This window comes from Lissotriton vulgaris, chromosome 5 (genome assembly GCF_964263255.1).
Source record: "Lissotriton vulgaris chromosome 5, aLisVul1.2, whole genome shotgun sequence".
Taxonomy (NCBI): Eukaryota; Metazoa; Chordata; class Amphibia; order Caudata; family Salamandridae; genus Lissotriton; species Lissotriton vulgaris.
The window spans coordinates 1503041533-1503069361 of NC_141693.1; the positions used below are offsets into that span (position 1 = coordinate 1503041533).

Below are 27829 nucleotides of genomic sequence, written 5' to 3' on the forward strand. Positions count from 1 at the left end.
TAAATGTTCTTTCAGAACTGGCATAAGCCGGAATAGAATACAGAACGTTAAATAATTACAGTTCTTATGTTCCTGTTGGGCAACATCCATAGTTGGTAAACGTCTCACATGCCTCGTGAACCAAGATACAATAGATTGTGGCACACGTATATAGTATTACGTTTCTCATATCAGTGGCCAGTCATTGTAAACTTACACAAGAAGCAAATTTAAGCAAAATTGCCAGTCTTCAATCTCATATTGTTGAGTGTTTGAGCTCAGGCTTGGGTCGGGATATTAAAAAGGTAGACTTCTCTCCCTAGGGGGGTAATCTTCAATATTGCTAGCAGAAAAAAAAAAAAATCACTAGATCCATCTCATACTAGAGTTTTCCAGAACGTATGCCTAGAACAATGCTTCACAGCGTGAATCATGCTGAGGTAAGTACAAAACTAGCAATGGGAAACAATTGCTTATTTATTTTCAAAGCGCTTTCGCCCTGGATTTGGGATCCACTGTGGCCAGGTGGATCATGTCAGAAGCCAGCAATGATGTTGTTATCTATGCTGCACATTCAATGAGAGGCGCTATGGCTTTTAAGTCCATACTAGCTGGTGTCCACTTAGAAGACTTTATGAAATGTTCGGACTGGTCTTCAAAATCCACATTTAAGCAATTTTACTTCAATAATGTGTCTAACCTGGATAATATTTATTAAAAATCAATAATCTATTTTTATTACAGCAAGTATCTTATTTATTGTGATAAATCTTAGCACCCAGACCTGAAATATAAGATTGCCTACCTTTCACATCTGAAATTTTTCAGTTCTAGTAAGTTTAAGATATTGCGTTGAATCGAAAACTAATTTTGTTGTGTGCTGGACAGTCTCTTAAAAATGGTTGTCGTATAGGTTTCAGACATTGAATTGTGATATTTGTTTAAAAAGGCATTGAAATCAAACAAGAGTGACTGCGCGGTGAAAAGTTCAACACGTGATTATTTACCAGCAAAAAGAGAACAAATGGTTGACAGTGAGGGGGCTTCTAGACTGGCTGCTGAATTGAGGTCATGTTATGATTTTTAATTAAAGACTCCCAATCCTTACTTGTGTGTTGATGTTTTGAACAGGATGCTGCATTTTAAAATAAAGGAAAAGGCATTCTCACCGGTGTTAACAGAATTGACACGTTTCAAATGCAAGAGTTAAGAAAGTGCATTTCTCACCCTAACACTCATCCAAAGAATAACCCTAAACGCTGATATTTTTTCTGAACTCACCTCCCTTGTAACAAACTGTTTTTCACATCAATTGATTAGATTCACATATAAAATCAGTCTAATTATTCAAACTAGTCACCGATTGATCTTTAATCACAAGCAATGCTTCCAGGGTCATACTGTAACAATAAAGACATTTGTGATACCATTTTCAATAAAATGGCCCCAGCTTTCGTTTCCACCCCAGTTTAATTAACAAACACATTTCACACTAACCAATTAAAAGTCTGTCCACATGTGACAAATAAAGGAAGGCTGAGGCTATATACGCTTCACCTGAATTGGTCTGCATTCTAGGACCAAGGGCCAGGAGTATGAACACATTTTCCCATAGACAGAATGGGTAAAACTGCTTGATACATCTGGCCCCAAGACAGTGTTTAAGTCAAATTGTAAGCATTTTTAGATGGGTGGAGTTAGCCGAGAACCTTAGCCTACAGTTTAAGCTATTTATGTGCATAGACGAAACAGTTACAGCTCCTATTTTGCAGGAACTCCTTCGTAGAAAACAGAACTACAGTGATTTGTTAGAGCTTTCCAATTAATGGAACAGGGTAACGTGGGGGTGGTGAAAGAGAAAACCGAGCTACAGAATTGAGCGATGCTGCCTCTGCGACACTGCCTTTTAGAAGAAGAAAAAAAAGGAGTATGCTGCAGGGAGGTATACAAGAGAAATTATGCAGGGCTATATAAGAGAGGAGGCGAGAAACTGATCCCTGTACAGCGTAACCTCCTGCCCCCCAACACGCAACCTGTTTTTTTCACTAATTCCAGAATTCAGTCTTGCTTGACACCATTCTTACCAACAGTCCAAACATTTATTGCCTCATTGCATTTCCACAGATCTTACAAGTTGTTTTGCAAAACTGAATACATCAAATGTGCAAAACCAAACCGGGTACAATGAGATAAGACAGATTCCCCGACTAGCTCTTCTGCTGGTTTAATCATTAGCATGACCTCACGCACAGATGGGGCACAACTTCGTACCCAAGAACGGCTATTATCTCAAAATATCAACAGGAGTATAGGTCGAAGCTCTGTAGCAGTCAGATCAAGGTCAGCCGGCTCAACAAATCCACCACAAACAAGAGCTTGAGTCGCCAAAGAGCATGAAGATAATGGATCAGTTTGCAGTCTGATAGGCACATAGTTCTTTGGTCACTCAAACATCATGGGCTGGGCACCTTCTGTATCTCTCGAGGCAGAGTTCACCAGCTCACGACGCACTTCAGAAGAGATTGTTGGGTGGGAGTGTGTTCGTAGTAGTTCTAGTAGCGCCTCCTTTTGCTCAGATGACAAGTCCTCCTTATAGCGCTGCACAAAAGTGAGGAGACACTGGTGCCAAAGAACAGGAAGCGTCCGCTGGTCTGAACGGAAAGCCACGAAGTGGAAAACCAAAGCGTCAACCACACGGAAGGGCAATGCATACTTCTTATCTATGAGGAGCCGCAGGAAGATGCTGTTGGCTCCGCTGTACTCCATCTCTGCAATCTTCAGCATGGCAGCACTGAGGGAGGGAGAAAATAGCCATTACGACTAGCATACAGACCCCATCATTCCTGCTACCAGTTTGGGGGACCAATGTACACCGAAATAAACTTGGCACTGGATTGTCTGCCCAAGCATGTCCACATTTACAAACAAGTGAGAGACACCCACCAAACCTAGATATAAGCTATATATGTTTAAGGCATTTTCAATAATATTTGTTCTAATCTCATCATTACTGCTGAAACCTCAATACATATGCACATGTAAGAGAAAGATTAATTACATAATTTTAGTAGCTCTCCAGACCAGTATCTAGTAAACGTCTGTACGCCAGTTCACAAACAAGCAGCTTTACACCTTTACCAAGTCTCTCTAAAAATACTACATACTGCCTATGCTGCTCTTACCACTGCATGTGTGTACTTTCGTACCCTGTATGCAATTGTATATTAGGAGTACGGTTTCTCGGAGGGGAGATATTTTTGAAGGTGGCCAAGGTGCCAATTCCATTAATAAGGGTGAAAAGAGTAGAACCATGGTCATTACCTAGAGTGCAGGACTGGGATAGAGCACTTGGTAAGTATGCTTCCCACGATCACAGCCTCCCTCAGGGAACAGGTGCCCGACTCACATAAGGGGATCAAAATACCTGCAAAGGAAAAGAGTAACTCAGTGAGCTCTACTGGAAGTTTCAGAGTGTACTAACAGTGGAAGAACTGGTAAAATTCATTACAGTCTAACAGACTAAACATAGTATAATCTATCCATACTTTTTCCTGGCAGTTTAGCCACTAGATTCAACTTTCACGTTACCACAATATCTACAAAAGAACAGTACACCTCACCAGTCCATCTACACACAATGAACAAAAAAACAAAAACATACAGCATAACCATGAAACCAGTTACTAACTAATGGAAAAATCATGGCTAAACTACATTCTCCAATTTTCCCGAACAGAAACATAATTGTAAAGGAGTGATTTAAAACAAGCATTAGAAATGCAATAGGTCTCGCAGCATTAGAGTTAGTGCTTTTAGAATTGTTAATGGTTTTTTTTGTAAATCTTTAGCATGAGGTTGAGGGTGAGTGAGGGTGAGGGGTTGAGGGTGAGTGAGGGTGAGGGTGAGGCTGAGGGGTTGAGGGTGAGTGAGGGTGAGGGGTTGAGGGTGAGTGAGGGTGAGGGGTTGAGGGTGAGTGAGGGTGAGGGGTTGAGGGTGGGTGAGGGGTTGAGGGTGAGTGAGGGGTTGAGGGTGAGTGAGGGTGGTTGAGGGTGAGTGAGTGTGAGTGAGGGTGGTTGAGGGTGAGTGAGGGTGAGTGAGGGTGAGTGAGTGTGAGTGAGGGTGAGTGAGGGTGAGTGAGGGTGAGTGAGTGTGAGTGAGGGTGAGTGAGGGTGAGTGAGGGTGAGTGAGGGTGAGTGAGGGTGAGTGAGTGTGAGTGAGGGTGAGTGAGGGTGAGTGAGGGTGAGTGAGGGTGAGTGAGGGTGAGTGAGGGTGAGTGAGGGTGAGTGAGGGTGAGTGAGTGAGGGTGAGTGAGTGAGGGTGAGTGAGGGTGAGTGAGGGTGAGTGAGGGTGAGTGAGGGTGAGTGAGGGTGAGTGAGGGTGAGTGAGGGTGAGTGAGGGTGAGTGAGGGTGAGGGGTTGAGGGTGGGTGAGGGGTTGAGGGTGAGTGAGGGTGAGGGGTTGAGGGTGAGTGAGGGTGAGGGGTTGAGGGTGAGTGAGGGTGAGGGGTTGAGGGTGAGTGAGGGTGAGGGGTTGAGGGTGAGTGAGGGTGAGGGGTTGAGGGTGAGTGAGGGTGAGTGAGGGTGAGGTGTTGAGGGTGAGTGAGTGAGGGTGAGTGAGTGAGGGTGAGGGGTTGAGGGTGAGTGAGGGTGAGGGGTTGAGGGTGAGTGAGGGTGAGTGAGGGTGAGGGGGTGAGGGTGAGTGAGGGTGAGGGGTTGAGGGTGAGGGTGGGTGAGGGTGAGTGAGGGGTTGAGGGTGAGTGAGGGTGAGTGAGGGTGAGGGGTTGAGGGTGAGGGGGTGAGGGTGAGGGGGTGAGGGGTTGAGGGTGAGTGAGGGTGAGGGTGAGGGGTTGAGGGTGAGGGTGATTGAGGGTGAGCGAGGGTGAGAGAGTGAGGGTGAGTGAAAGTGAGGGTGAGTGAGGGGTTGAGGGTTAGGGGTTGAGGGTGAGTGAGGGTGAGGGGTTGAGGGTGAGGGTGGGTGAGGGTGAGTGAGGGTGAGTGAGGGTGAGGGGTTGAGGGTGAGTGAGGGTGAGTGAGGGTGAGGGTGAGAGTGAGGGGGTGAGAGTGAGTGGGTGAGAGTGAGTGGGTGAGAGTGAGTGGGTGAGAGTGAGTGGGTGAGAGTGAGTGGGTGAGAGTGAGTGGGTGAGAGTGAGTGGGTGAGAGTGAGTGGGTGAGAGTGGGTGGGTGAGAGTGGGTGGGTGAGAGTGGGTGGGTGAGAGTGGGTGGGTGAGAGTGGGTGGGTGGAGTGGGTGGGTGGGTGAGAGTGAGTGGGTGGGTGGGTGTGAGTTTCTGACTAATAAATGAGTCTGGTACAGAATCCAGAGAGTTCTGTACCAAGGAAGCTGGTGGAACATGGTAATGTTGAGAGTTCAAGGCCGCAACAGGTGTTGGCCGCGGGAATGCTGAGGGTTCTATTCTACAGCAGGGGGATGGACATGGTCAACGATGGGACACAGGGACAAGCTTGGCCAGGTGACCGAGCACCATAGCATAGGGGTAACCATTTTGATCGGTGGAATTCTGTACGGAAAGGGGCTGTCGTAGCAGTTGAGTTCTGTAGCACCGCAGGGCGCAGAGCAGTGTTGTGCGCCAGAGGAGTGCACTGGCAACGCCCACCAAGCAAGTTTCGCACACTGGAAGGATAGACATGCTATGCTACTAGCACTGGTGTGAATCGAATGGCTTCATTGCACTGTGGGCAGTCTGGGATGTGTGCTTCCCTCCAATTTTGGGTTTAATGCAGACTATGCTCTGAGCATCATTTGATGCATTTAGGATTTGTGTTCTGCTCGATCCTCAAGACGGTCATGCGTACCATGTAATGAGAAGTTGTACATTGGGAGCAACTAAAGGAGGGCCACTAGTTCAATCAAGGGAACCGGCATCATAGAAGGGCCCTGCAGATCGCAGATGACGGAAGGTAAGAGGGTCCTGGAACAGTGATGGTTACGGCAGCCTAGCGAAGGTATGAAAACAATGCTCATGTAGTCCTAAAGTGACGAGTGTACACGGTCCTGCACCACATGAGGAGTTTAGGCATAACGCTCAAAAGGCAGAGGGGATTCAGCAGAAGGGTTTGCACCAACCTTATTTTAAAGAAAAGAGATTTGCCGAAAACGTGCAGGCGAGGTGCGACACGGCCCGGAAGACGCAAGGAAGAGAGGGGAGGGGGAGGAGAAATGCGACACGGCGGGAGGGGGCGGGCAGGGGAGGGGGCGGAGAGGGGAGAGGTGCGACACGGCAGGAAGACGAAAGAGGGGCTGTCGTAGCAGTTGAGTTCTGTAGCACCGCAGGGCGCAGAGCAGTGTTGTGCGCCAGAGGAGTGCACTGGCAACGCCCACCAAGCAAGTTTCGCACACTGGAAGGATAGACATGCTATGCTACTAGCACTGGTGTGAATCGAATGGCTTCATTGCACTGTGGGCAGTCTGGGATGTGTGCTTCCCTCCAATTTTGGGTTTAATGCAGACTATGCTCTGAGCATCATTTGATGCATTTAGGATTTGTGTTCTGCTCGATCCTCAAGACGGTCATGCGTACCATGTAATGAGAAGTTGTACATTGGGAGCAACTAAAGGAGGGCCACTAGTTCAATCAAGGGAACCGGCATCATAGAAGGGCCCTGCAGATCGCAGATGACGGAAGGTAAGAGGGTCCTGGAACAGTGATGGTTACGGCAGCCTAGCGAAGGTATGAAAACAATGCTCATGTAGTCCTAAAGTGACGAGTCTACACGGTCCTGCACCAGAAGGGTTTGCACCAACCTTATTTTAAAGAAAAGAGATTTGCCGAAAACGTGCAGGCGAGGTGCGACACGGCCCGGAAGACGCAAGGAAGAGAGGGGAGGGGGAGGAGAAATGCGACACGGCGGGAGGGGCGGGCAGGGGGCGGAGCGGGGAGAGAATGAATGTTGAAGGCGAGCAAGACTGAGAGGCGGATCTGTAAGTTAAAACAAGCTTCTCAGCAGTGGCCGCAGGCTGCCAGTGGGAGGGAACGAGCGAACATATGGCGAGCGGCGGGAAGGGGAAGGGGCGGAACAGGGGAGGGGGCGGAACGGGGGAGGGGGCGGAGAGGGGACATGCACGCGCCCGTGACTTTTAAGGTCAATGCGCATGCGCATAAGCTTAATGCGCATGCGCATTGACCTTAAAAGTCACGGGCACTGCAAGGAATCGCCACGATTCCTTGCAGTGCAGATAAAGTGTGGATAACTCGCTATAGTCTCGCCTTGCTCGATGCGCATGCGCATCGACAGGCGAGACCTAAAAATAAGGCTGCAGCAATCAATGCACACTTAACACTTGAGTAAGGTTTTTAGTTAAAGCTAGTGGTGCATCGATCTGGAAGATCTACCTCCTAATCTTCCACACAGGAACACAGCTCCATAAAGTAAACTACAAAGATGGTCAGCACCTACAATTCATCTAGTTAAATATATGGACATCACAAAATAAATTAAATAAAAACATTTTTATTCACATCTTGTTCTTTTAAAATCTTTTCTTCCCTGTAGCCAACGTGTTTCGTCCCTTAGCTGAAATTTCTTCAGGGCTTAGTATAATGTTGGCATATGTATCAGCCAAAGAAACTCCGTGAGTTAGCAAGATTTGTAGCATTCTTTGAACTTTCAAAATTACCATGTCCTCTTGTGCTATATGTGTCTAGTCCTAATAATATAGGAATATCTTATGTTTAAATGTCAAAATTCCACTGTTCCCTCTTCAGAACTGTCGGCAGCAAGTCGTGTCCAAGCATATGCAGGCCTCTGAGCCCGTATCTGGCAAGGTTCTCTGTCTCTTCGGCTGATACGTATACCAACATTATACTAAGCAAGAAGTCTCTGTTAAGGGCCGAAATCCGTTGGACACAGGAAGAAAAGACTTTTAGAACAATAAGATGCGAATAAAGATATATATATTTTTTTTTAAAGAAAAAAAAAGAGAGTCTGTGCACTATTTAATATAATTGGCATGAATGTTCAACACCAAAACTGCAGCAGCAGGTCTTCTGTCCATACAACATTAGTTTCAGCTCAGAAGTTTAGATTTTAATCAATTCGCACTATAGACTCATTTCATGTTTCTTTCAAACAACAATACTAGGACATTTAAAAGGGCCACTAATTAAGTGTGCTAGATGTGTGAAAACCAGTGACTGGGAACTATGTTCAACAGTACTACTTCAGAAGCAGGGTTTCACATAAACAAACCTTTAAACCAAGCACCAGGCTTGAAAAGTGCCTTCTTGAGGGCCATATATAGGTGGAAGTTGAGACGTTTGTACTCTGCAATGTCATCCCGCACTCGGGGGAGCAGGACCAAATTATAAAAACGCTGTGCCATCTTCTCCTTCAGGTTTGAAGAGAAAATCCTAAAAGAAAGCAGCAAAGTTAATGATGTGCACATTATAAAAGAGGATTTCTAGACTTTTGTTGGAGTATTATACATGTTACTAAACTATACTTCGAAAGGAAGCTCTCGGTTCTTTTCTGTGTTGGAGAAACAAACCAATGTAAAAATGTGCAAGTATTAGGAGGACCAGGAAAGGACTTTAGGGGAAGAAGTGTCACAGAAAGTATGCCAAGAATCGCCACTTCTATGTTTAGAGCAGCAACTATAAAAAGACATACTGCAACACACCTTTATACTCACCTAGTGGCCTGATACATCGCTGAGGCTGTCCATGTTTCTGGCTCCATGATGTACAAAATTTGTTCCCAGTTGGATAGAGCAGGCACTATCTTGAAGGCTTTGGGGAGTTTCCCACTCCTGTACTTTGAAAGCACCTGCAGAAAAAGGCCTTGCATTACCGAAGGTGAAAACAAAAATATGATCTGACATTTGCAGAAGAGGCACTTTCCATTACCGAAGGGGAAAGGAATACATTTTCAGCAAGAAGATAGCGGCACATCCCAACCAGTATGAAAAGTTGTATCTTCACCAACCTGGTCCCCAGTAGGACGTGGCTACAAGTGGCAAAAAAAAAAAAAATCTGGAACCAGACACCCATGGTATCGCGATAAAAAAATGCAAACAATCAAAAGACACTCCTGACTAGAAACTGACCTAGAAGCAATGGCTAGTAATGCGAAAGAATCCAGCACAATGCAATTGGGAAGACATTGCCCAAGAAGTTCAATTCTACAATAAGATGGACTGTAACAGCATATATATAAAAAAAATGTAACCCACACTACCTATTGTTAAGAGTCCCTAGTAACGATGCAGGTGAAGAAAACAGGTCAAATACTAAGTTGCAGCTTCTGCTTGCCTCAATTTACACTCTACCGTTTTAATTTTCTTTCATTGTTCTAGCTCCAACTTTCTTCAGGCTGTTTTTTTTGTACTTGCATTAGTTCTGCTCCCCACCACATCTTGGCACACCACATCTACTTAACCTCGCTGATGTCTGGGAATATCCCGATCCTCTTATATGAGACCTTGCTCCCAAACTGTGAATTACAAAGCACCCACACTATGTTCCTGGAGCCTTCTCCTCCATCGCTCCTAAAGAGTGAAACAACCTGCAGCTACACATAAGAGCCTCTTCACTTCTTGAGTTCTGCAAGAAGCTGAAGACCTATTTTTTCGAGTAGTCCCACTAGGCCGTAGGTGTGCTTAAATTCTCACCGACTCGTCGCCAGGATACCCTGCCAGGTGATACTGCGCTCTACAAATCTTCATAACACACTATGTTCCTATAGAAAACAAAACATGGCTTTCTATTTATGAAACCCACAGATCACATGTTCTTTCATGTGCAGCTCTTCTATGACAGCCACCAAGGGAAAAAGTCCGGTGCAGATGGCTTAAAGACATAGCTGGACAAGAGGGTGGCCCAAGAAAGGTCGAGAGGAATTGGGCCTCAACCACTACAATGCTACTAACCACCTGTATCAAATGTCACACAGTCAACTGAAAAACTCTTGACTAAGAGCCACTCTCTTCCAATATTCGAGTTATTTACCTCCTTTACACATTTGTAGACCTCTAGTATCCTGGGGTCCAGCTGTGGCATTGGCCGCCCGGACACTTCTGACATAACCGTTTCCACCTCAGTTTGCTTTTCTGTTATCTTCTCCATGATGATATCAGCCAGCGTCCGCCTGTAGTAGAAAAGAGATAAGCCGCACTATATAAATCTATGAGTTATGAATTATAATTATGCCTTCCTGTCTGGTCCTGTAGCATTGATCACAGTCTAAGAGGAGTCTGGTTTTATTCCCTAGGTCAGTAGAGAAGCTTCTCTTTGACGTAAATAGAGCAACCTTTGTTTTTGCTGCCCCTAATGTGTAGAAACTCTATTTCTTCAAGGAACTAGCAACCATGATAACAGTGGTGCCTAACTGACATGTCTTTCAGTTTTACTCTTTGTAAGAACATTAAGCATTGGTTTACAAAATGCCATACAATAGCTTAGTGATGTGCTATCATTTAAGCAAGGTAGTCAACTTACAAATATAATACAAGTGAGTCATTAAATATTCATAACGTTTTGTACATACAGAGGTGGTAAAGAAGTGAAAGACTTTTTAGCGGTTCTCCTCAGGACATATGAATTATCAGAGGTTTGATCGGGTTACCAAGTCAGTGAATGATTTAATTCACTATTTCCGAGATCCTCCAATTTCTTAGGACCGTCTCGATGTCCTCTACTGGGATGGGTGCAGTTCCTACTATATACAGGAACTGTCAGTTGTGCCAGAGTACATGCATCTCCAGAAAGAGCTAGATCAAACCTCAAAGAATCATGTCCGATTCCTTAATAAACGCTTTTTGTTTGCGTCTGTACAGCAGGAATGATTTTGTTTAAATGGTGCTGTACCTTATGTGGCCAAAAGAGGTCCTGGGACTTCTTTTGGCCACATATGGTACTGCAGGACCAAGCATGTGTCCTGCCTGAAGCCCTTTAAATAAAATAGTGCTCCGAGACTAATTAAAACCTAGGGAGTAACACATGGAAAGGGGAGTCCTCACAGGAGGTTACAAGTAGAGACAAGGCGGTAGGTACTAAGGAGGGACTACTAAGCCTATTGACCAACAAAAGGCCACCATTTACAAAGGACAGGGAAAAGAGCTAACTAAAAGATGGGTGGAAAGTGGGCGGAGCCTTATGCCCATATCCTGAATATAGCATGTCTCAAAGACAGTGCAAGCGCTGCTTAGGCAAGACCTAAAACTGGGGGGACAGTTTCGGTCTTTTTTTTAAAGATATAAGAATGAAACAAGGTATGAAGGGGCTGAAGCAACACGAAGGGGTGGCAGATTTGACACAGATGGAAGCAGAGGCAAACACAGAGGGAAGAGAGCAGAGCAGAGCTGGAGGGAGAATCACACAGGAGAGAGAAACATGGAGAGTGGCAGGGGAGAAGTACACGGGAACAGCTGGAAAACTTGTAGTCTCATGGACAGCATAAACAAAAAGAAAAAAGTAGTTCATGAAAAGCAAGCAGTGGGTAGGCCAAGTAATGTGTTCATACTCCAGGGGAGGTACAAACAAAAGACGAAGGAAAACCCACAGAAACTGACAAATAAGAAGCATATAAATGAGTGACACTAATGACAACCAATGGTAATCCATAGTAGGGTCTAAACCCACTGTAAGCTAGCAATATGTCATGCAACAGACAGCGCATGCAATGTCTAGTAGGCAACACCTAAGTGAGTCGGAGGCATTCGAGTCTTCCACAGGAAATAATATGGAGGGCCATAAGAGAAAGATAGTGGCTCTCAACAAGATTCTGCATAAACTGGTTTCAGTATATAAAGCAATCTTAACAATGGAGTCTATGATTCCCTACCTGGTAGCAGGTGGTGAAACACTTAGACTTTGTTCAGTTTGCAGCAGCATAATCCTTCCTTTGTGAAGTTGTTGAAAACGGAATAGCCAGGTATGGAGCAAAGGTGCAAGTGTGAAGGCACAACGAGAATCGTCTGCAAAAGTAATCAAGAATGGAGGACCCTTAAGGCCACTCACCATAGAGTTAAATGCTTAACAGCGTTTAGCGTCCTATTTTGTGATGCAGTGTCATTGATTTTAACTACGGGGAATGACTGGGATTTTTCCTCAATTTTAATCGGTTTACAGTGCTCTTTAGTAAAAAATGATTTCAACATGAAAAGAAATTCAAGCATCCAATTGCCATCTAATGTGCTGAACCCCTTTCCTTCCACCAAAACTAGCAAAACTCCTTTAGACTTTTTGCATACTTTAATTTAAACTTTTTGTTGGTTATTTTCTGTTTTACACCTCAGTCGATTTTATTTTTTCACCAGCCGACAATGGCAAAGTATCTCACCCTCACAGTTGTCTGCTGAGTTCCAGTGAGACTTTGCTCACCCACACAATTGTCTATATGTAGGATAGGGGTTCATGTCGTCGGACCAGATACAAGGAACCATTTTATGAACCTTGTTCCTGGTTGTTATTAATTTGGGGTGGGTGGAGGGGGACGGAACACGTTTCAGTAAATTGGAGGCCGGGGGGACGGGTATGCTCAGACGCGAGTCCCTTGCTCGCCACGCCACTGGAGTCAAGCTATCCAGGCTGAAGACGGCTGATAGCCAGAAACCGGTCCTAGGACGCTTGATTCCAGTCCAGGGAAGACATGGCTTGGCAGTTCGGGCTGGACTGTTCCCATGAGGCACAGGGTCAAGACTGATTTACATATGGCCATGTCTAAACTGGGGTGGTGTGGTGAGCAAAATAACGATGGATTAAACCCAGATCTGTGAATGTTTTGCCATTGTGAAACATTCTGTATATCAATTGTTGTTTTTGCATTTGTCACCCAGAGTGGGACGGGTATGCTCAGATGTGAGTCACGTGCTCTCCATGCCACTGGAATCAAGCTATTCTGGCTGATGACGGCTGATAGCCAGAAACCGGTCTGTGACCAGGAGCATCGGCCCGGTCTCGAGGATAGGAAACCGCTGCCCTTAGAGACCATCGATGGACATCTCTCACCTCTCGCTCTCTCTCAACAGCAGCCAGAGAACTGGAACCGGGGCGAAACTCCTCTCTTTCGGCCGGAAGCCGAAACAGAACCCCATTTCTTTAATTTGGTGGAGTTTTCCAGAAGTCCGGCCCCCTTTGACGACGCAACGGCAGCGGTCCAGTAAATCCAGGAAGCGCAGAGGTGTGCCTTACACCCAGAGGAGGCAAAAACAGAGAGTTGGAAGAGTCGGCTGAAAGGAGAAGGACGGAACCAGCCCGAAGTCTACCGGAGCCAGGAGGCCAACGACACGGTGCACCGCCCAGCCACACTTCAAGGGAAGTGTGGCTCTCCCAGGTACGTTCGCGTATAGCGGGCTGGGCAGGGAGGAAGGGTTTTAAACCACCGTGACCTCACAGACGCCATTCCAGTCACAGTCACTGCTGCACCGTGTGACTCCTCACCCTGTGTGTGTGTGTGATATATATATTAAATTTAATTTTATTTTGTGAATATGAAGGAGTGAACAGCGCGCCCACATGGGTAATGAACTACGAACACCAAGAGGTAGTGGGAGCGCCACGCCCACATGGGCAGGTGTTTAAAATCAAAACTGTTTAGCGCGATGTTTCATTCCTGCAAAAAGCCACTGAAGAAAGGATTGTTTATCCTGAAACGCGTCTGGCAACGTCTTAAAACTGGAAGCCTGTTACTTGGTGGTGACTGCTGGCAAGTACTCGTGTTTCATTAAAAGAACCTTATCAAGCTTCGCGGGGGCCTCCCTCTATATATATCACCGGACCGAGACCAGTCTGTTTCTTTCTCACCATACACCGATTTCCGACCAGCCTGGGGACAACCTGGAGAGGCTACGGCGAGGAAAAGGAGGGGTGCGAGGGAGAGGATCTCCAGAGAAAGAACAGGAAGAGTCACTCCCGTATTACCGACCCAGTCCCTTAAGAAAAAAACTGTTAAGACCAATAAAACCCAGATTATCTAACCCCTAACGCCTCCGCTGTTTCCTCGGTCCTGCTTACAGTGGTGGAGAATGCGGGCACTGAGGTAGCCATCTGTAGAGGAAAGATGGAGGACTTACTACAACATCTAGTGAAGGGCCAGGAGCAGCTGGGTTGGGCTGTGGAACAACAGCTCGCGTCCGCCCAAGCCGATAGAGAAACTTTCAAAACAACGATTGCAGCCCAAATCGAGGATCTACAAAAGATGATAACGGATACTCTGACCCCCACACTTTGGAAACCCAGAAACCCCCACCCCCATCCTTCGGGGATATCCCTCCAAAAATATATCCCAGGAGAAGACCCCGACGCGTCCCTACTCAATTTTGAGAGGGCCGCCCAGGCGTGCGGTTGGCCCATAGAGAAATTGCCGTTTTTTTTGGGCCGCCCCCCCTTATTGTCAGCAGAGGCCCAGGGGGCATATCAGGTGGCCAATGCCTCGGGGAACACCCCATATGCTACAATCAAAACGATTATCCTCGATCACCTAGGTCTTGATTCAGAGGCTTATCGAGTACGCTTTAGGAAAGAGAGGGGAACCCCAGGAGAAAATCCCAGGACATAGTTTCTTCGCCTAAAAATGGCTACCGATAAGTGGCTTTCCCCCTCAGTTTCTTCTTTGGAAGACATCATGGACAAGACATATTTAGAGCAGTATCTGGAGGCGCTGCCCTACAACACTCCAACCTGACCACTGCCCAAGCTATAGAAACGGCTACTTCTTTGGCCAGAGCTCAGCCCAGACCGCACCCTTAGGAAATTGAGAAGCCTACTCGTCCACCGGCCGATAAAACGGAAAAGAAAGCACGACCCGGGACTGAAATATACCCCCCTCGCCCAATGAAACCGGAGGTACCCAGTTTTTGAGGCCTACAATGCTTCGAATGTGGGGCCTGGGGACATATTGCGAGTGTGCCCCCAAAGAAAAACTACACAGGAACCCATGGAAGTGGGATCCCTCCCCAAAACTGTCTTTTATTCGGCTGAGCTAGGAGGAGCATACCATGTAAAAGTGAGGGTGAACGGGGAGGAGATTAAAGCCCTTCTCGATTCTGGTTGTAAACAATCGGTAATAAAAGGAGTGTTTGTAGAACCTAACCAAATACCTAATTCCTGGGTATACATAAAATGTGTCCATGGGGACGTGAAAGCTTACCAGATAGCTAATGTCTCGTAGGAATTGGATGGGGGAAACATTTGCACGGTGAGGGTAGGAGTGCTAGAGACCCTTCCCGAGGAAATCATCATCAGAACGGATAATCCTTATTTCTTAGATTTATTCACTCACATTCTCAAACTGCCTCCCGGTAAACAAAAGACAGGTAGAAGTAATCATACCGCACCAGCCTTGCTATCCCCTGAACCTTGGGCCACATACAGAAGTTTTAAATTCGCCCAAGCAAACAACCGGACCCTGTTCAATGCCTGGGAGCAGGCTCACAGTACACAAGATTCCTCAGATCCCAGTTTTCTTCGCTTCCTTATTAGGGAAGGACTTCTCTATAGGCAATGTACCCACACGAGCTCCCTGCAGCTACTGATACCCATATGCTTTAGGGAACAGATCATGTTTTATGCACATACTCACCTCTTAGCGGGACACATAGGGAGTGAGAAAACCACTCAGAACATTTTGAGGCATTTTTATTGGCCAGGGATTGATCAGGAAATCAAAAACCACTGTCAGACCTGTGATGTCTGCCAAAGGAAGAACACTCACCGCCCACCAGCTGTACCACTTCAACCGCTCCCTATCATAGGTACCCCATTCGAAAGAGTGGGGATGGATTTTATAGGCCCCCTCCCAAGAACCAAGAAGGGTAATCTCTATGCTCTGGTGATTGTTGATTACGCTACTAGATTTCCAGAGGCTTTTCCCCTGAAAACCCCGACCTCCCGAGTGATAACAGAAAAGCTTATTGAATTATTCTCCCGGGTGGGGTTTCCTAAAGAGATCTTAACAGATCAGGGCACTCTGTTAGTCTCCTGGCTGATGCGAGAGGTATGCAAGCGGTTGGACCTAAAACACATTAAAACATCAGTGTACCACCCGCAAAGAGATGGGCTGGTCGAGCGGTACAACGGCACGCTCAAATCCACTCTAAAAAAAATTCTTTCAGTGAATGGAACGGAGTGGGACCAGATACTTCCCCTAGCTCTTTACGTTATCCGAGGACAGACCCAAAGCAGCCTTGGTTGCTCATCATTTGAAATTTTATAAGACTGACAACCAAGAACTCCTCTTGAAATGACAAAGGAAGCGTGGGAAACAGAAGAAGCAGGTGAAGCGCAATATTTTGGATTACAGACAAAATTTGAAAAACCAAATAGGGAAGTTTCGGCAATTGGCATATTCTAACTTAGAGAAAAGCCAGGAAAAACAAAAGGCACTCTATGATAAGGGTAAACGTTGGAGGAAACTCGAAGTGGGTGATTGGGCCTTGGTCTTGCTTCCCTCCAGTACAAAAAAATTCCAAGCAGAGTGGATGGGGACTTATAAAGTGATAGGAACAATAGGAAGAACGAGCTACAAGATCCCAGTTACTCCCCAGAAGGTCCAGACCTACCATATAAACACCTTAAAAAAATGGCTAGGACCTCTCCATAAAAGTAACCATCTTACCATACCTACTAAACCTTCATCTGAATCTACCCTGGATCTTCGGGTGATAAATGGAGAGCAAGGATGGGCGGAGGGCTGGGAGGACAGTGTGTCCCTCTATGCTGACGACATGCCGATTTATTTAACGTATTCCGAAAGGGGCATCCCGGCGCTTTTAGCACTCTATGACGCACACGGGAAGACGATGGGTTATACATTGAACTGGTCTAAGTCAGTGATTTACGTGTTGAGAGGGCCGAGGCCTGTGCTGGCACCGGACTGCCCACTCACGCTGACATCGGGCTCCTTTAAGTATCTGGGCATCCACATCACCGATAACGCCCTAGATTTCTTCGAAAAAAACCTGAGACCTCCCCTGGAACGTCTTCGAGCGGACGTGAAGCACTGGGCGACCCTGCCGTTGACCCTTCTTGGACGCGTGGCCCTATACAAGATGATGGCGCTCCCAAGATTTTTGTACGCACTGGAAAATACACCATACCTGATCGCGCCGCGTTATTTTAAATAAGTCAAAGCGTTGGTCTCCACTTTATGGTCCGGCACGCATTGCACATGACAAATTGACCAGAAGTTAGTACGAGAGGGGTATCGCCTTACCAGACATACAATTATACTATTGGGCGGCGCAACTCAAAATTGTAAACCAGTGGATACACGCGCCGAGAGATGACCCTGCATATAGAGCCGATTGGGCACAGCTAGGAACAGACTGCATGCTGTCAACGCTGTACAATAAACAACAAATCTCGCGACTGGTAGGGCCTGCAAAACACATGACCACTTTATGGCACGCAGCACAGGCAAAGCTGGGATGGAAGGGAAAGATCACCAAACTAACCCCTCTTTGGGACACGAAAGCCCTAGGGCGCCTGAGACACAGTAAGGGATTTGCGCAGTGGGATAGTATTGGTATCTCCACGGTGGGAGATCTGTGGGAGAAAGACACTGTGATCGCGTTCACCCAGCTTCAGCAACTATATGGATTAGGCCCGAACGAAACCTATAGGTACATTCAAATCAGACATGCGCTACTGCAGGCGATACCGTTAGGCACCGAAGTACCAGATTCCTCACCACTGGAAGACAGACTGCTTACTGATTACATGCAGCAGGGTGAAACCTCCCTCACATACAAGAAATTGCTCAATAATCTGACAGACCTCACGCTGGCGTTGCGAGAGAAGTGGGTGGGAGATGTAGGCGATATTGACGACTCAGAGTGGAATGAGGCGCTGGCATCCCCGAAAGAAGTGGGCATCTCGGCGAAATTTAGATAAGCACAACTCAAAATCCTACATCGCATTTATTAAACACGGTGCATGCTCCACAAGATACACAGAGAGCCACACCCCTTTTGTCTTCGCGACTGCGGGGGAAGAGGGTACGCTGTTCCATACACTTTGGGACTGCCCCCACATAATGGAATTTTGGCGGAAAGTTATGCGCACTGTCTCACAAACACTTCAAATTTCCCTCCTACCTGAACCACGCAAGTGCCTTTTAAATATTTGGGAACCGAACGATCTGACTAGGTATGGACTCATATGGGCCACTTTGGCTGTCATGGTGGCCAAAAGAGACATTGCACAAAAGTGGGGCGCCTCAGAACTACCCACGGTGTCCATGTGGAGTAGGAACATGGACTTATTAATGTTTACGGAGAGGGCGGTGTTGTGCTTAGGGCCTGCCCCGTAAATGGAACAAAGTGTGGTCCGCCTGGAATGTGTACAGAGGAGAGTTATGTGACCCCTTGCCGGAAGATGACAATGTGTGCTCAGATGAAGAAGAGGAGGGTGTCTAGAGGGCGTGGGTGGAATAGCTCAAAAGAGGGACTAAGTGTTGCACCAGACTTGTGACACAACTCTTGGTTACATCACTATACGCGAATGGCATTAACCAGTGGGAAGAAGCAGACATGGAAATAGCTAACGAGTGTGAATGTTCATCTTGACCACAGTTTCGAGTTATGGTTCATGACACAGAAAAAATAAAATAATAGACCTAACAACTGTTAAACACGGATTGGAGTGTGATATATAGGATACGATTTTATGGTACACTGCCGGACCCCAGGGTGTCGGCCATAAGGCTGTGTACAAGCGAACAATTTTGATGGCGGGTATGTTTGAAGCGGCCGGCCCTGTGGGTTGTAGGCCCTGCACTGTATTTATCACCTCTGCAGCTACTCTCCATAAAGGTCTTAAAAAAAAAAAAAAAAAAAAAAAAGGGAGAGCAAGAAGACTTACAGAAAGTTATTAAGCCTTTCTCCCCTCTGTTCTCCGACCTCCCGGGAAAAACGTTGTTGATCGAACACCAAATCGGGACAACTCCGGGATAAAACAACGACCCTATCGGATACCCGCAGCCAAAAGAAGGGACGTACAGAAAGAAGTCCGGGAAATGTTGAGGCTCGGGGAAATCAGACCCTCTAGAAGCGAATGGTCCTCTCCGATAGTAATGGTTCCGAAACCAGACGGAAGCACCAGGTTCTGTATGGACTTCGCGCCTTAAACCAGATCTCATTTGATTCATACCAAATATCCCACATTGACGAGCTCATCTGAAAACTCGGAGAGGCCCAATTCAGCAGTACACTAGACTTGACCAAAGGCTACTGGCAAGTTCCCCTAAGACAGGAAGATCGGAAAAAGACAGCCTTTGCAACACTAGACGGCCTATATGAGTTCAATGTACTCCCCTTCGGCTGACATGATGCCCCCGCCACCTTCCAGCGCCTGATGAACGAAGTCCTACGGGACTATCATACCTTCAGCTTAGCGTACTTGGATGATATCATCATATTTAGCCCAACCTGGGAAAGTCACATGGAGCATATGCATATCATTCTGAATGCCCTAAAAGATGCGGTACTGCTCATAAATTCTATGAAATCACACATAGGCTATAAGAAGGTTAAATATCTCAGGTATCTACTAGGACACGGAGTGATTGAGCCCTAGATAGAGAAGGTCCGTGCCATTGCTGAAACCCCGTTTCCCAAAAACAAGAAGGAGATGAGAGCCTTTTTAGGGCTTATCGGTTACTATTGTCATTTTATCCCCGCCTTCTCTGAAAAAACAGCCCCTTTATCAGACACCCTAAAAAAAGATGCCAAACCTAAGACATTTCAATATCCCACCTCCGGCATGTGGAGTGCATTCAATTCATTAAAGAGGGCCATCACTACAAGTCCCGTGTTAAGATCACCGGACTTTACCCGTCCCTTCATTTTACACACAGATGCATCAGAGTATGGGGTAGGGGCCGTCCTTTCTCAGTTGTCCCCTGAAGGAATAGAGCATCCTATAATTTACATCAGTAGGACACTCTTTCCCAGGGAATTGAAATATCCAACAGTCGAGAAAGAGTGTCTCGCAATAAAATGGGTTGTGGACAAATTAAGGTATTATTTGGAAGGACACCCATTCACCCTATACACAGACCATGCTCCTCATAAGTGGATGAGCCACAACATCTCCCAAAACCCCCGAGTCCTGAGGTGGTTTTTATCTCTCCAACCCTTTGCTTTTACAGTATGTCACCGTAAAGGCACAGAGAATAGCAATGCTGACTACCTATCACGCTTTCCTCTCCCCAATCGGGAGAATCCAGGGGGCGGTAGTGTGTGACCAGGAGCACCGGCCCGGTCTCAAGGATAAGAAAATGCTGCCCTTAGAGACCATCGATAGACATCTCTCACCTCTCTCTCAACAGCAGCCAGAGAACTGGAACCGGGCCTACCCTCCTCTCTTTCGGCCGGAAGCCGAAACAGAACCCTGTTTCTTTAATTGGGCAGAGTTTTCCAGAAGTCCGGCCCCGTTTGATGACGCAACGGCAGCTGACCCTGTAAATCCATGAAGCGCAGAGAACAAGGTGTGTCTTACACCCGGAGGAGGCAAAAACGGAGAGTTGGAAGAGTCGACTGAAAGTAGAAGGACGGAAGAGGAAGGAACCAGCCCGAATTCTACCGGAGCCAGGAGGCCAACGACACGGCGCACCGCCCAGCCACACTTCAAGGAAGTGTGGCTCTCCCAGGTACGTTCGCGTATAGCGGGCTGGGCAGGGAGGAAAGGTTTTAACCCCATGCACTGTATATAGATATATATATATAGATAGATCTATATATATCTATATATATATATATATATATCTATATCTATATCTCTATATATCGATATATCTATATATCTATATATATATATATATATATAGATAGATCATTAGCTTTTAAAAAACCTATGAAATTCACTCAAAAAACTAAGTTTTAGGGGTGAGACACTATAAAATAGTCAAGTAAACAGTTAATTACACTGCTACTAAATCCTCCATCCAAATATGTATTTATATATATATATCCACTCATTCTTCAATGCAAATTGCTATATATATAATGCATATTTAAATAACGAAGCAAACCACATTCACTGGATGATGTCATCAGTGATGTCACTGACCATGTCATGAATGATCTAATATGTGACATCATCAGCAGTGCATTGCGGGTGCGCGAAATATAGTTAGTACAACTAACTATATAGGAGCAATTTCAATGGTGTTGTATGAGTGAAATGTCCAGCTAACTATAACACCCCTAAAACTTAGTTTTTTGAGTGAATTTCAAAGGTTTTTATATGCTAATTCTTAACTATATAAGGCCTGAAACCTATGTTTTTTTCAGTGAATTTCCAAGGTTTTTTAAATGCTAATTCCTAACTATATAAGGCCTGAAACCCATGGTTTTTTTCAGTGAATTTGCAAGGTTTTTTTAATGCTAATTCTTAACTATATAAGGCCTGAAACCCATGTTTTTTTCAGTGAATTCGCAAGGTTTTTTTAATGCTAATTCTATTAGCGGATAACGTTTAATTATGTTACTATCCTTGTGGGACCACCTGAGCAGCCCTAGGGGGTCAGGTTGTTTCTACCCTGCCCCCCTTTTTGCATTCTACACGTTTGTTTTTCTGCTTCTTTTGTGCCTCGGTCTACCTAGCACAAGATGAATGCCAACACTTCCTGGTTAGAAGTGTTGACCCTGACCCCCTAGGCCTGCTCAGGGGGCCCGAATAGAATTTTTGGGGGCGGGGGGGGTTTCCCCATGGTACGCTCAGGGTACGCGTACATGGCATCGCACCCAGCACGTACTCCGCGAAATTTTCACCAAAAGAATTAGTTTTTATGACCTTCGGGGACCTCCTAGGCCGCCCTGATAAAACCTAGGGGGTCAGGGGGTCTCTACTCTGCCCCCTTTTATAGTTTTCCCCTTTTGTTTTTCACCTCTTGTGTCTCTGTTCTACTGAGATACAAGATGGCAGACTCTCCGGACCGTTTGGAATGTTCACATACACCCGAGAGCCAATCAGCTTTCCGCTCGCGAACTTCCGTGTTGCGCCGGGTGCGCTCCCCGGTACGCGTACTGGTAAGCACGCATATAGATATATATGTGTTTTTGAACCTAATTTTCGTAAAAACCACTGGAGCAATTTTCACCAAATATTGAAAAGGCACTTCTGCGTACCAGTCCCTACAATTTTGCAAAGTTTGGTGTAATTCCGTTAGCCAAGTCTATTCGATCTATGGAAATTAACATGGGGAAAACACGTTTTGGGACCCCCCTTGACGAATACCCCCAAAACTCTCTCTCACTCCTGACTAAGACCAGTCTTTGTTTCTTTCTCACCATACACTGATTTCCGACCTGCCTGGGGACATCCTGGAGAGGCTACGGCAACGAAAAGGAGGACTACGAGGGAGAGGATCTCCAGAGAAAGAACAGGAAGCGTCACTCCTGTATTACCGACCCAGTCCATTAAGAAAAAAAAAACTGTTAAAACCAATAAAACCCAGATTATCTAACCCCAACGTCTCCGCTGTTTCCTCAGTCCCGCTTACACGGTCAAAGGATGCTTGATTCCGGTCCAGGAAAGACATGGCTTGGCAGTTCGGGCTGGACTGTTCCCATGAGGCACAGGGTCAAGACTGATTTGCATATGGCCATGTCTGAACTGGGGTGGTGTGGTGAGGAAAATAACAATGGATTAAACCCAGATCGTGACTGGAGGTGAATGTTTTGCCATTGTGCAACATTCCGTCCATCAATTGTTGTTTTTGCACATGTCCTGTTGGCAACACTATGTCTAAGGTCTTCCAAGAATTATTTGGTTCTGAGGCGGAAATCACAGGTTTCTTTAGAATGATCCTCTTTGGAAGACAATGGGCAGAATCTGGAAGTGTATAAGCTTAATATGGAGCACCACACACAAAATAAATATTTTACTCTTTACCTGATAGGTGGATTCTTGTTCATGAACATCTCGATGGCAGCCTCATCTTCGGGGTTTACCTGCAGGTCCTCGCAGTAATCCCCCTGATCCATATTTGCTGCTTTATCCAGCGAAGGCCACTCATCATCTGAGTCAGAATCTTCTTTCGCCCCAGTACCTGAAACATGAGCCAAGGATTACTATAAAAAAAGTCAGGGATTATACATCATGGAGACGGGGTGCTATAGGAAGGTACGACAGTGTTGGATTGATATCTAATGCGGGTCCTACATTGTGGTCAATAAATATCAGAGGGGTAGGGGTTATTGAACCACTGAGATTACAGACTCTGCATTAATCTCGCCAGTCTTCAGCCAGTTTAAAGACAGCCGATGTACAGTAAGGAGCCCGGGGCTGATGCTGGGAAAAGGGGCACATACAGCAGCAGCAAAGTACAGCAGTTGGAGTTCCAGGATTCTTTTTTCAAGCAACACCCACTACATTTGTCTAGGACATGCATGCGAGAAGAGGGTGGCCCCGTCGCCCAAAATTTAAATGAAATAGGGAGACAGGAAGACAAGACATTTCCAGACCAGGAATTATAAAGCAAACGGTGCATGGGGACCCCATAGAGAAGCCTAGCTCAGACATGAAATGTTGAAATTAGGTTGGTCATCATGTACGAGGTAACTAACCAACTACTTCCCATTCCCCAGTCCACCAGTCACTGCTTCACATCAACTTTTCCAAGCCACAGCTTGGGTTGGAGACAGATGGTAACAGGCACCATGGGTCTGCCATGGGTCTGCAGATTACAATGGTGGATTGTAGGATATTAGGGCACTGGCAGCTGCACAAAGATAAAGAATGTGGCACATGATGGATGATTAGAGGATGGTGTAGGAACACATGACGAGGGGAATGGGGTATGAGTGGGACGGGTAAAGCAAGTTCTGGGTGTGAACGGGAGAGAAATAAGGTAAGAAGGGACAGAAGAGGAAGTTTGTGAATGGTAGAGAGGATTGACGCAAGTATTGATAGCGACAGAAAAAAGGGTATTGTATAAGCAAGGGAGCCGAAGAGGGCATTGTAAATGGATGGAAACCTAGTGGCAGCGCATGAAAGGGAGGTGAAATATGGGATGAGGGTAGGAGGATGGAAGACTGATCTTCCTTTCTCCTGCCCCCTCTTATCCCAAGTCTCACCTCCCATTCATGAACTGTCTATTCACTTCTTTCGCAGGGGTGAACAATGGTGAGGGGAAGGGGTAGAGAAGGGTGGATGTGCACTGATGAGAAATGGGAAAATAGGAAGTAAGGAATGGAATAAGAAGAGAAAGGAAAAGTAGGTTGTGATTGTGAGAGGGAGACTCAGTAAAGGAGGGATAAGGGGAAGAAACACGTATAAACAGGAAATGCAAGCAAAGGAAGAAGACCAAGCACTGAGACAACTGACTGCTGTATGTAAGAAGCCTAGGATACATTTGAAATCTCTCAGTCAGTTAAGATTATTTTTGTTCAGAACTGTGTAAGTTGCAGGTTTCAAGCTGCAGCACAATACAGTAACATAGGGTTCTGAGCACTTCTGCCAAAGCTGTGTGTAATTTGAAGATCACAATATCTAACACTAGTATAATATGGCCAGGTGGGTTAATGCTCTTGTAGCAGAAATAAGCTAGTAACTTGCAGGATGCACTTTACAATGGCAATAAGATTCCACTCATTGACCGCTTTACAGTAAGGTAGCTACAGTTGCTTCCAACAAGATCGGTTTTATCCAGCCAGCAACATTCTACAATCCACGTAGGGCAGGTTGGGGAGTTGTAAATGAATGTGCCTGCTGGAGGCCACAACTTTCAATCTCAATAAAAGAGCTTGCATATCTTTTCCAGGGCGCAGACTCACCAAATTCTCTTGAGGGACAAAGTTTGGAAAAAGAACCTAAACAGTTTTAATAATGGTTCTTCAAATCTTTGAGGGACAGTTAAGCATTCTACTGAAACAAATGTTCACATTGTCTAGCAAATCGCTCTGACAATGTATCCTTATGCTGCAACACCACTCAACTCTGGTGTAACTAAAGAGAGGGCTTTACAGCAGTGTGTCTTCTCAGGTCTACTTTTAGTAAAATCAACAAACGGTCTGGGTTAACACCAGAGCTAATTCTTTTGAAACTGGTCCTTAAAGGGCCCTATGTTAATACCCTTAACTGAACACGCAAAATACTCATCAATTTGTCAAAAGTGACTAAACATGTAACTGTCTTTTAGCCAGGTTGTCTAGCAGCACATCTGCTGTTCAACATGGCTGAAAGTTACTGAAAGCCCAGAATCAAAGGATGTTGAGCAGACGCAAAGTCCATTCGTCCCCTATGTTGAGTTGATTGTCTCGCCCCTCCTAACACAACAAAGCGCTACGACATGGCCTGCACTGGCATCCTAAAACTTTTTTCAGTGACTATCAGCCATGCTGAGCGGCAGGTGTTCTGCTACACAACAAGCCTAAAAGACATTCACATTAAAAAGGCCAATCACTCGGGCATTGCCAAAATCTGTTTGTTCAGTGTTGACAGGGTCTTGCTGGACAAATGTGTAAGTGAGGGTGAGAAACAGTTGAGGGACTTTGAAGTGAATCGAGGATTTGGCATAACAGCCAGAGCTACCGATAAGGGAACCAGGTTCGAATCTCGGGGTTGGCTGAACAATTTTATTCTGTGCAAATCACTTGTGCTCCCCACGCCTACAAAAAGGAATGTCAGTGTAATGTAACTGGTGAGCACTGAAAGCGCTCCAATGCCGTTGGCTGGTGTTAGCACTATGGCAATATGGAGGAAAGAACAAGTATTCCAATACCATTGTTTCGTCCACAAAAGAAAACAGCAACAAGGGAGGTAGTGGGAGGACAGGTCAAGCAGGCAGGTATGGGGAGGCGGGTAAGCAACAATGAGAAAAACATGTATTGGCAAAATAGAGTATGGAGACATGTATTTGGTCCATGTGCTATGAGAGGGCCAAACAAAAGAAGAGGACATGACGCCTGAATGAATAATTGCTTCAAAAGAAAAGAGAGTGACACTGAAGTTTACAAATGGTAGGAAATGGGCAGCCTGTAAGCCCACATATATCACACGTCTCTTTGAGACAGCACATACGCTGTCTAGCCGAGACCTAAAAAAAATGAACATGAAGAAGTCTACAGTGAAAAGACAATGATGACAGCTGTGAAACAGAGCAAGAGATGAAAGTTGAGCAACTTCAAAGCCCACTAGTCCAATGCATAGACCCTATTGTTAATTTAGTTTCATATTTGCTAACTGAAACATTTTCACTTCTAATTTTAAAAAAACATGGTTTATGCCTTTATTTGCTAGAAACAAGCCTTAGCAAAACCAATAGGTTTATGTTTTTTTAGAAGCATGGTTATTATTTGGTTTATATATTTGAACGCAATAACAAAACTCAGAGGGGTGCCCAAAGAGTGGTCAGGATACAACTTGACCAAGCCAAAGGACTTCAGTTAACATGCTTTAAATGATACCCCTCCAACAGGATTCCTAGCTTCTTGACCACATCTCTTTGGATACCCCACCCTTTCTTCCCTTTTTGTTCATAGCACGAACTCAACCTAAGATACTTGTGCATTTTGCATGAACACTGGTTACATTACACAAGGTCACATTAGTTTATTAATCACAGGGAGATTAGGCGATTTATATCACAGCAGCAAAACAGTTATGGTTTAAACTTCGCCTGCACGCTGTCTATCCCAAATGTCTGAGTTTGGCTCACTCTTTGGATCAACCGAAAAAAAACAATTAAATCAATACATACAACTCCACAAGTTGAGGAGCACAACATTTAGAAAATCTAAATTGAGTTTTTTGAACTCTCAAAGTTTATATATTGTTTATATATTATTTATAATGGAACAAGTGTTTAGATAAAACAGATTGGCATGTCCAAAACAAACAGCCTGATTGTTTGTTTTGGACAGACATGTAATCCTATTTTATCCAAACACTTGAAGTCTGAGCGAATAAAGACAATGGAAAAACAATCTGAAAAAAATCTGTAGACGTTTTTGCTGTCATATGTTCCATTATAAATAATATATAAACTTTGAGAGTTCGAAAAAATCTCTTTAGATTTTCTAAACTTTGTGCTCCTCAACTTGTAGATTAAGTAATTTGCCCAGAATCACAGGGTACTGGCCCGGCTCGGAGAGTCGAACCTCGTTCTCCAGTTTCAAAGCTGGCAGCTCTGGCGGTAACGCCACCTTCTCTTCCGACTATAAAACCCTTGCTAAGCAACTTACATACTACAGAAATAATGCACAACAACACTCTCACAATGAAACATTTCATGCACGGTAAGAATTCTTAAAGAATGGGGACGCTCACTTGACAGTGGACGAGTTATCTCCGAATCACATATTCAGCCCTCTGGCCCCTGATCCTCCTCTCTAGTCTGCCTTCAAAGTAGAACTTAAATCTGCAACACGTGTTCAGCTCTGCCATACCTCTTTAAGCCCTAATATCTCCTCATTCCTTTTTAGCTCCCATCTTAAAGTAACTGTTACATTATAAAGTCACAGCAGTAACATACCCAGCACTGTGCTTCTTCTCGCGGGGGGGCCTGTTCCTGGGCCATGTTCCTCCTCTAGCTCTCTCTGCTGCGCCCTAGCCTGGCGCAAGATGCGTCCACTCAGTTTGTCATCCACGTAGCTCTCCTCGGGACCAGAGGGCTGGGCCCAACGGCCGGCGCGCGGTTCACGCGGAGCCTCGGCCTGCAGTATCTGCTGGGCAAGGTCTAGGCCTGGGCCACGCACGGCGGCGCCGGCCCGCGAGCCCCCTCTACCCCGGCTACGGCCTTCCTTCGGCATCTTCGTTTGCCCCAGTTAAACACACGTGCCCTGCGCTCTCTGATAACGTCACTGTCGGCAAACAGCGAATCATTCCTCCCTTCCTCCTAATCCCGCCCACAGCACTGACGTCAAGACAAGAAACACACCCCTGCATGTCTGC

The 27829-nt window shown here is 45.7% G+C and overlaps 1 protein-coding gene across 1 annotated transcript; it reads right to left on the reverse strand.

Annotated features, from left to right (window-relative positions):
• Positions 1-2059: 2059 nt before the first annotated feature.
• BYSL (bystin like) lies at positions 2060-27829 on the reverse strand. Its single transcript, XM_086923522.1, has 7 exons — positions 27411-27829; positions 22829-22985; positions 9941-10079; positions 8626-8759; positions 8184-8344; positions 3301-3403; positions 2060-2770 (listed from the first exon to the last, which is right to left on the reverse strand). The coding sequence occupies exons 1-7, from the start codon at positions 27685-27687 to the stop codon at positions 2422-2424; spliced, it is 1320 nt and encodes a 439-aa protein (XP_086779648.1). The 5' UTR covers positions 27688-27829; the 3' UTR covers positions 2060-2421.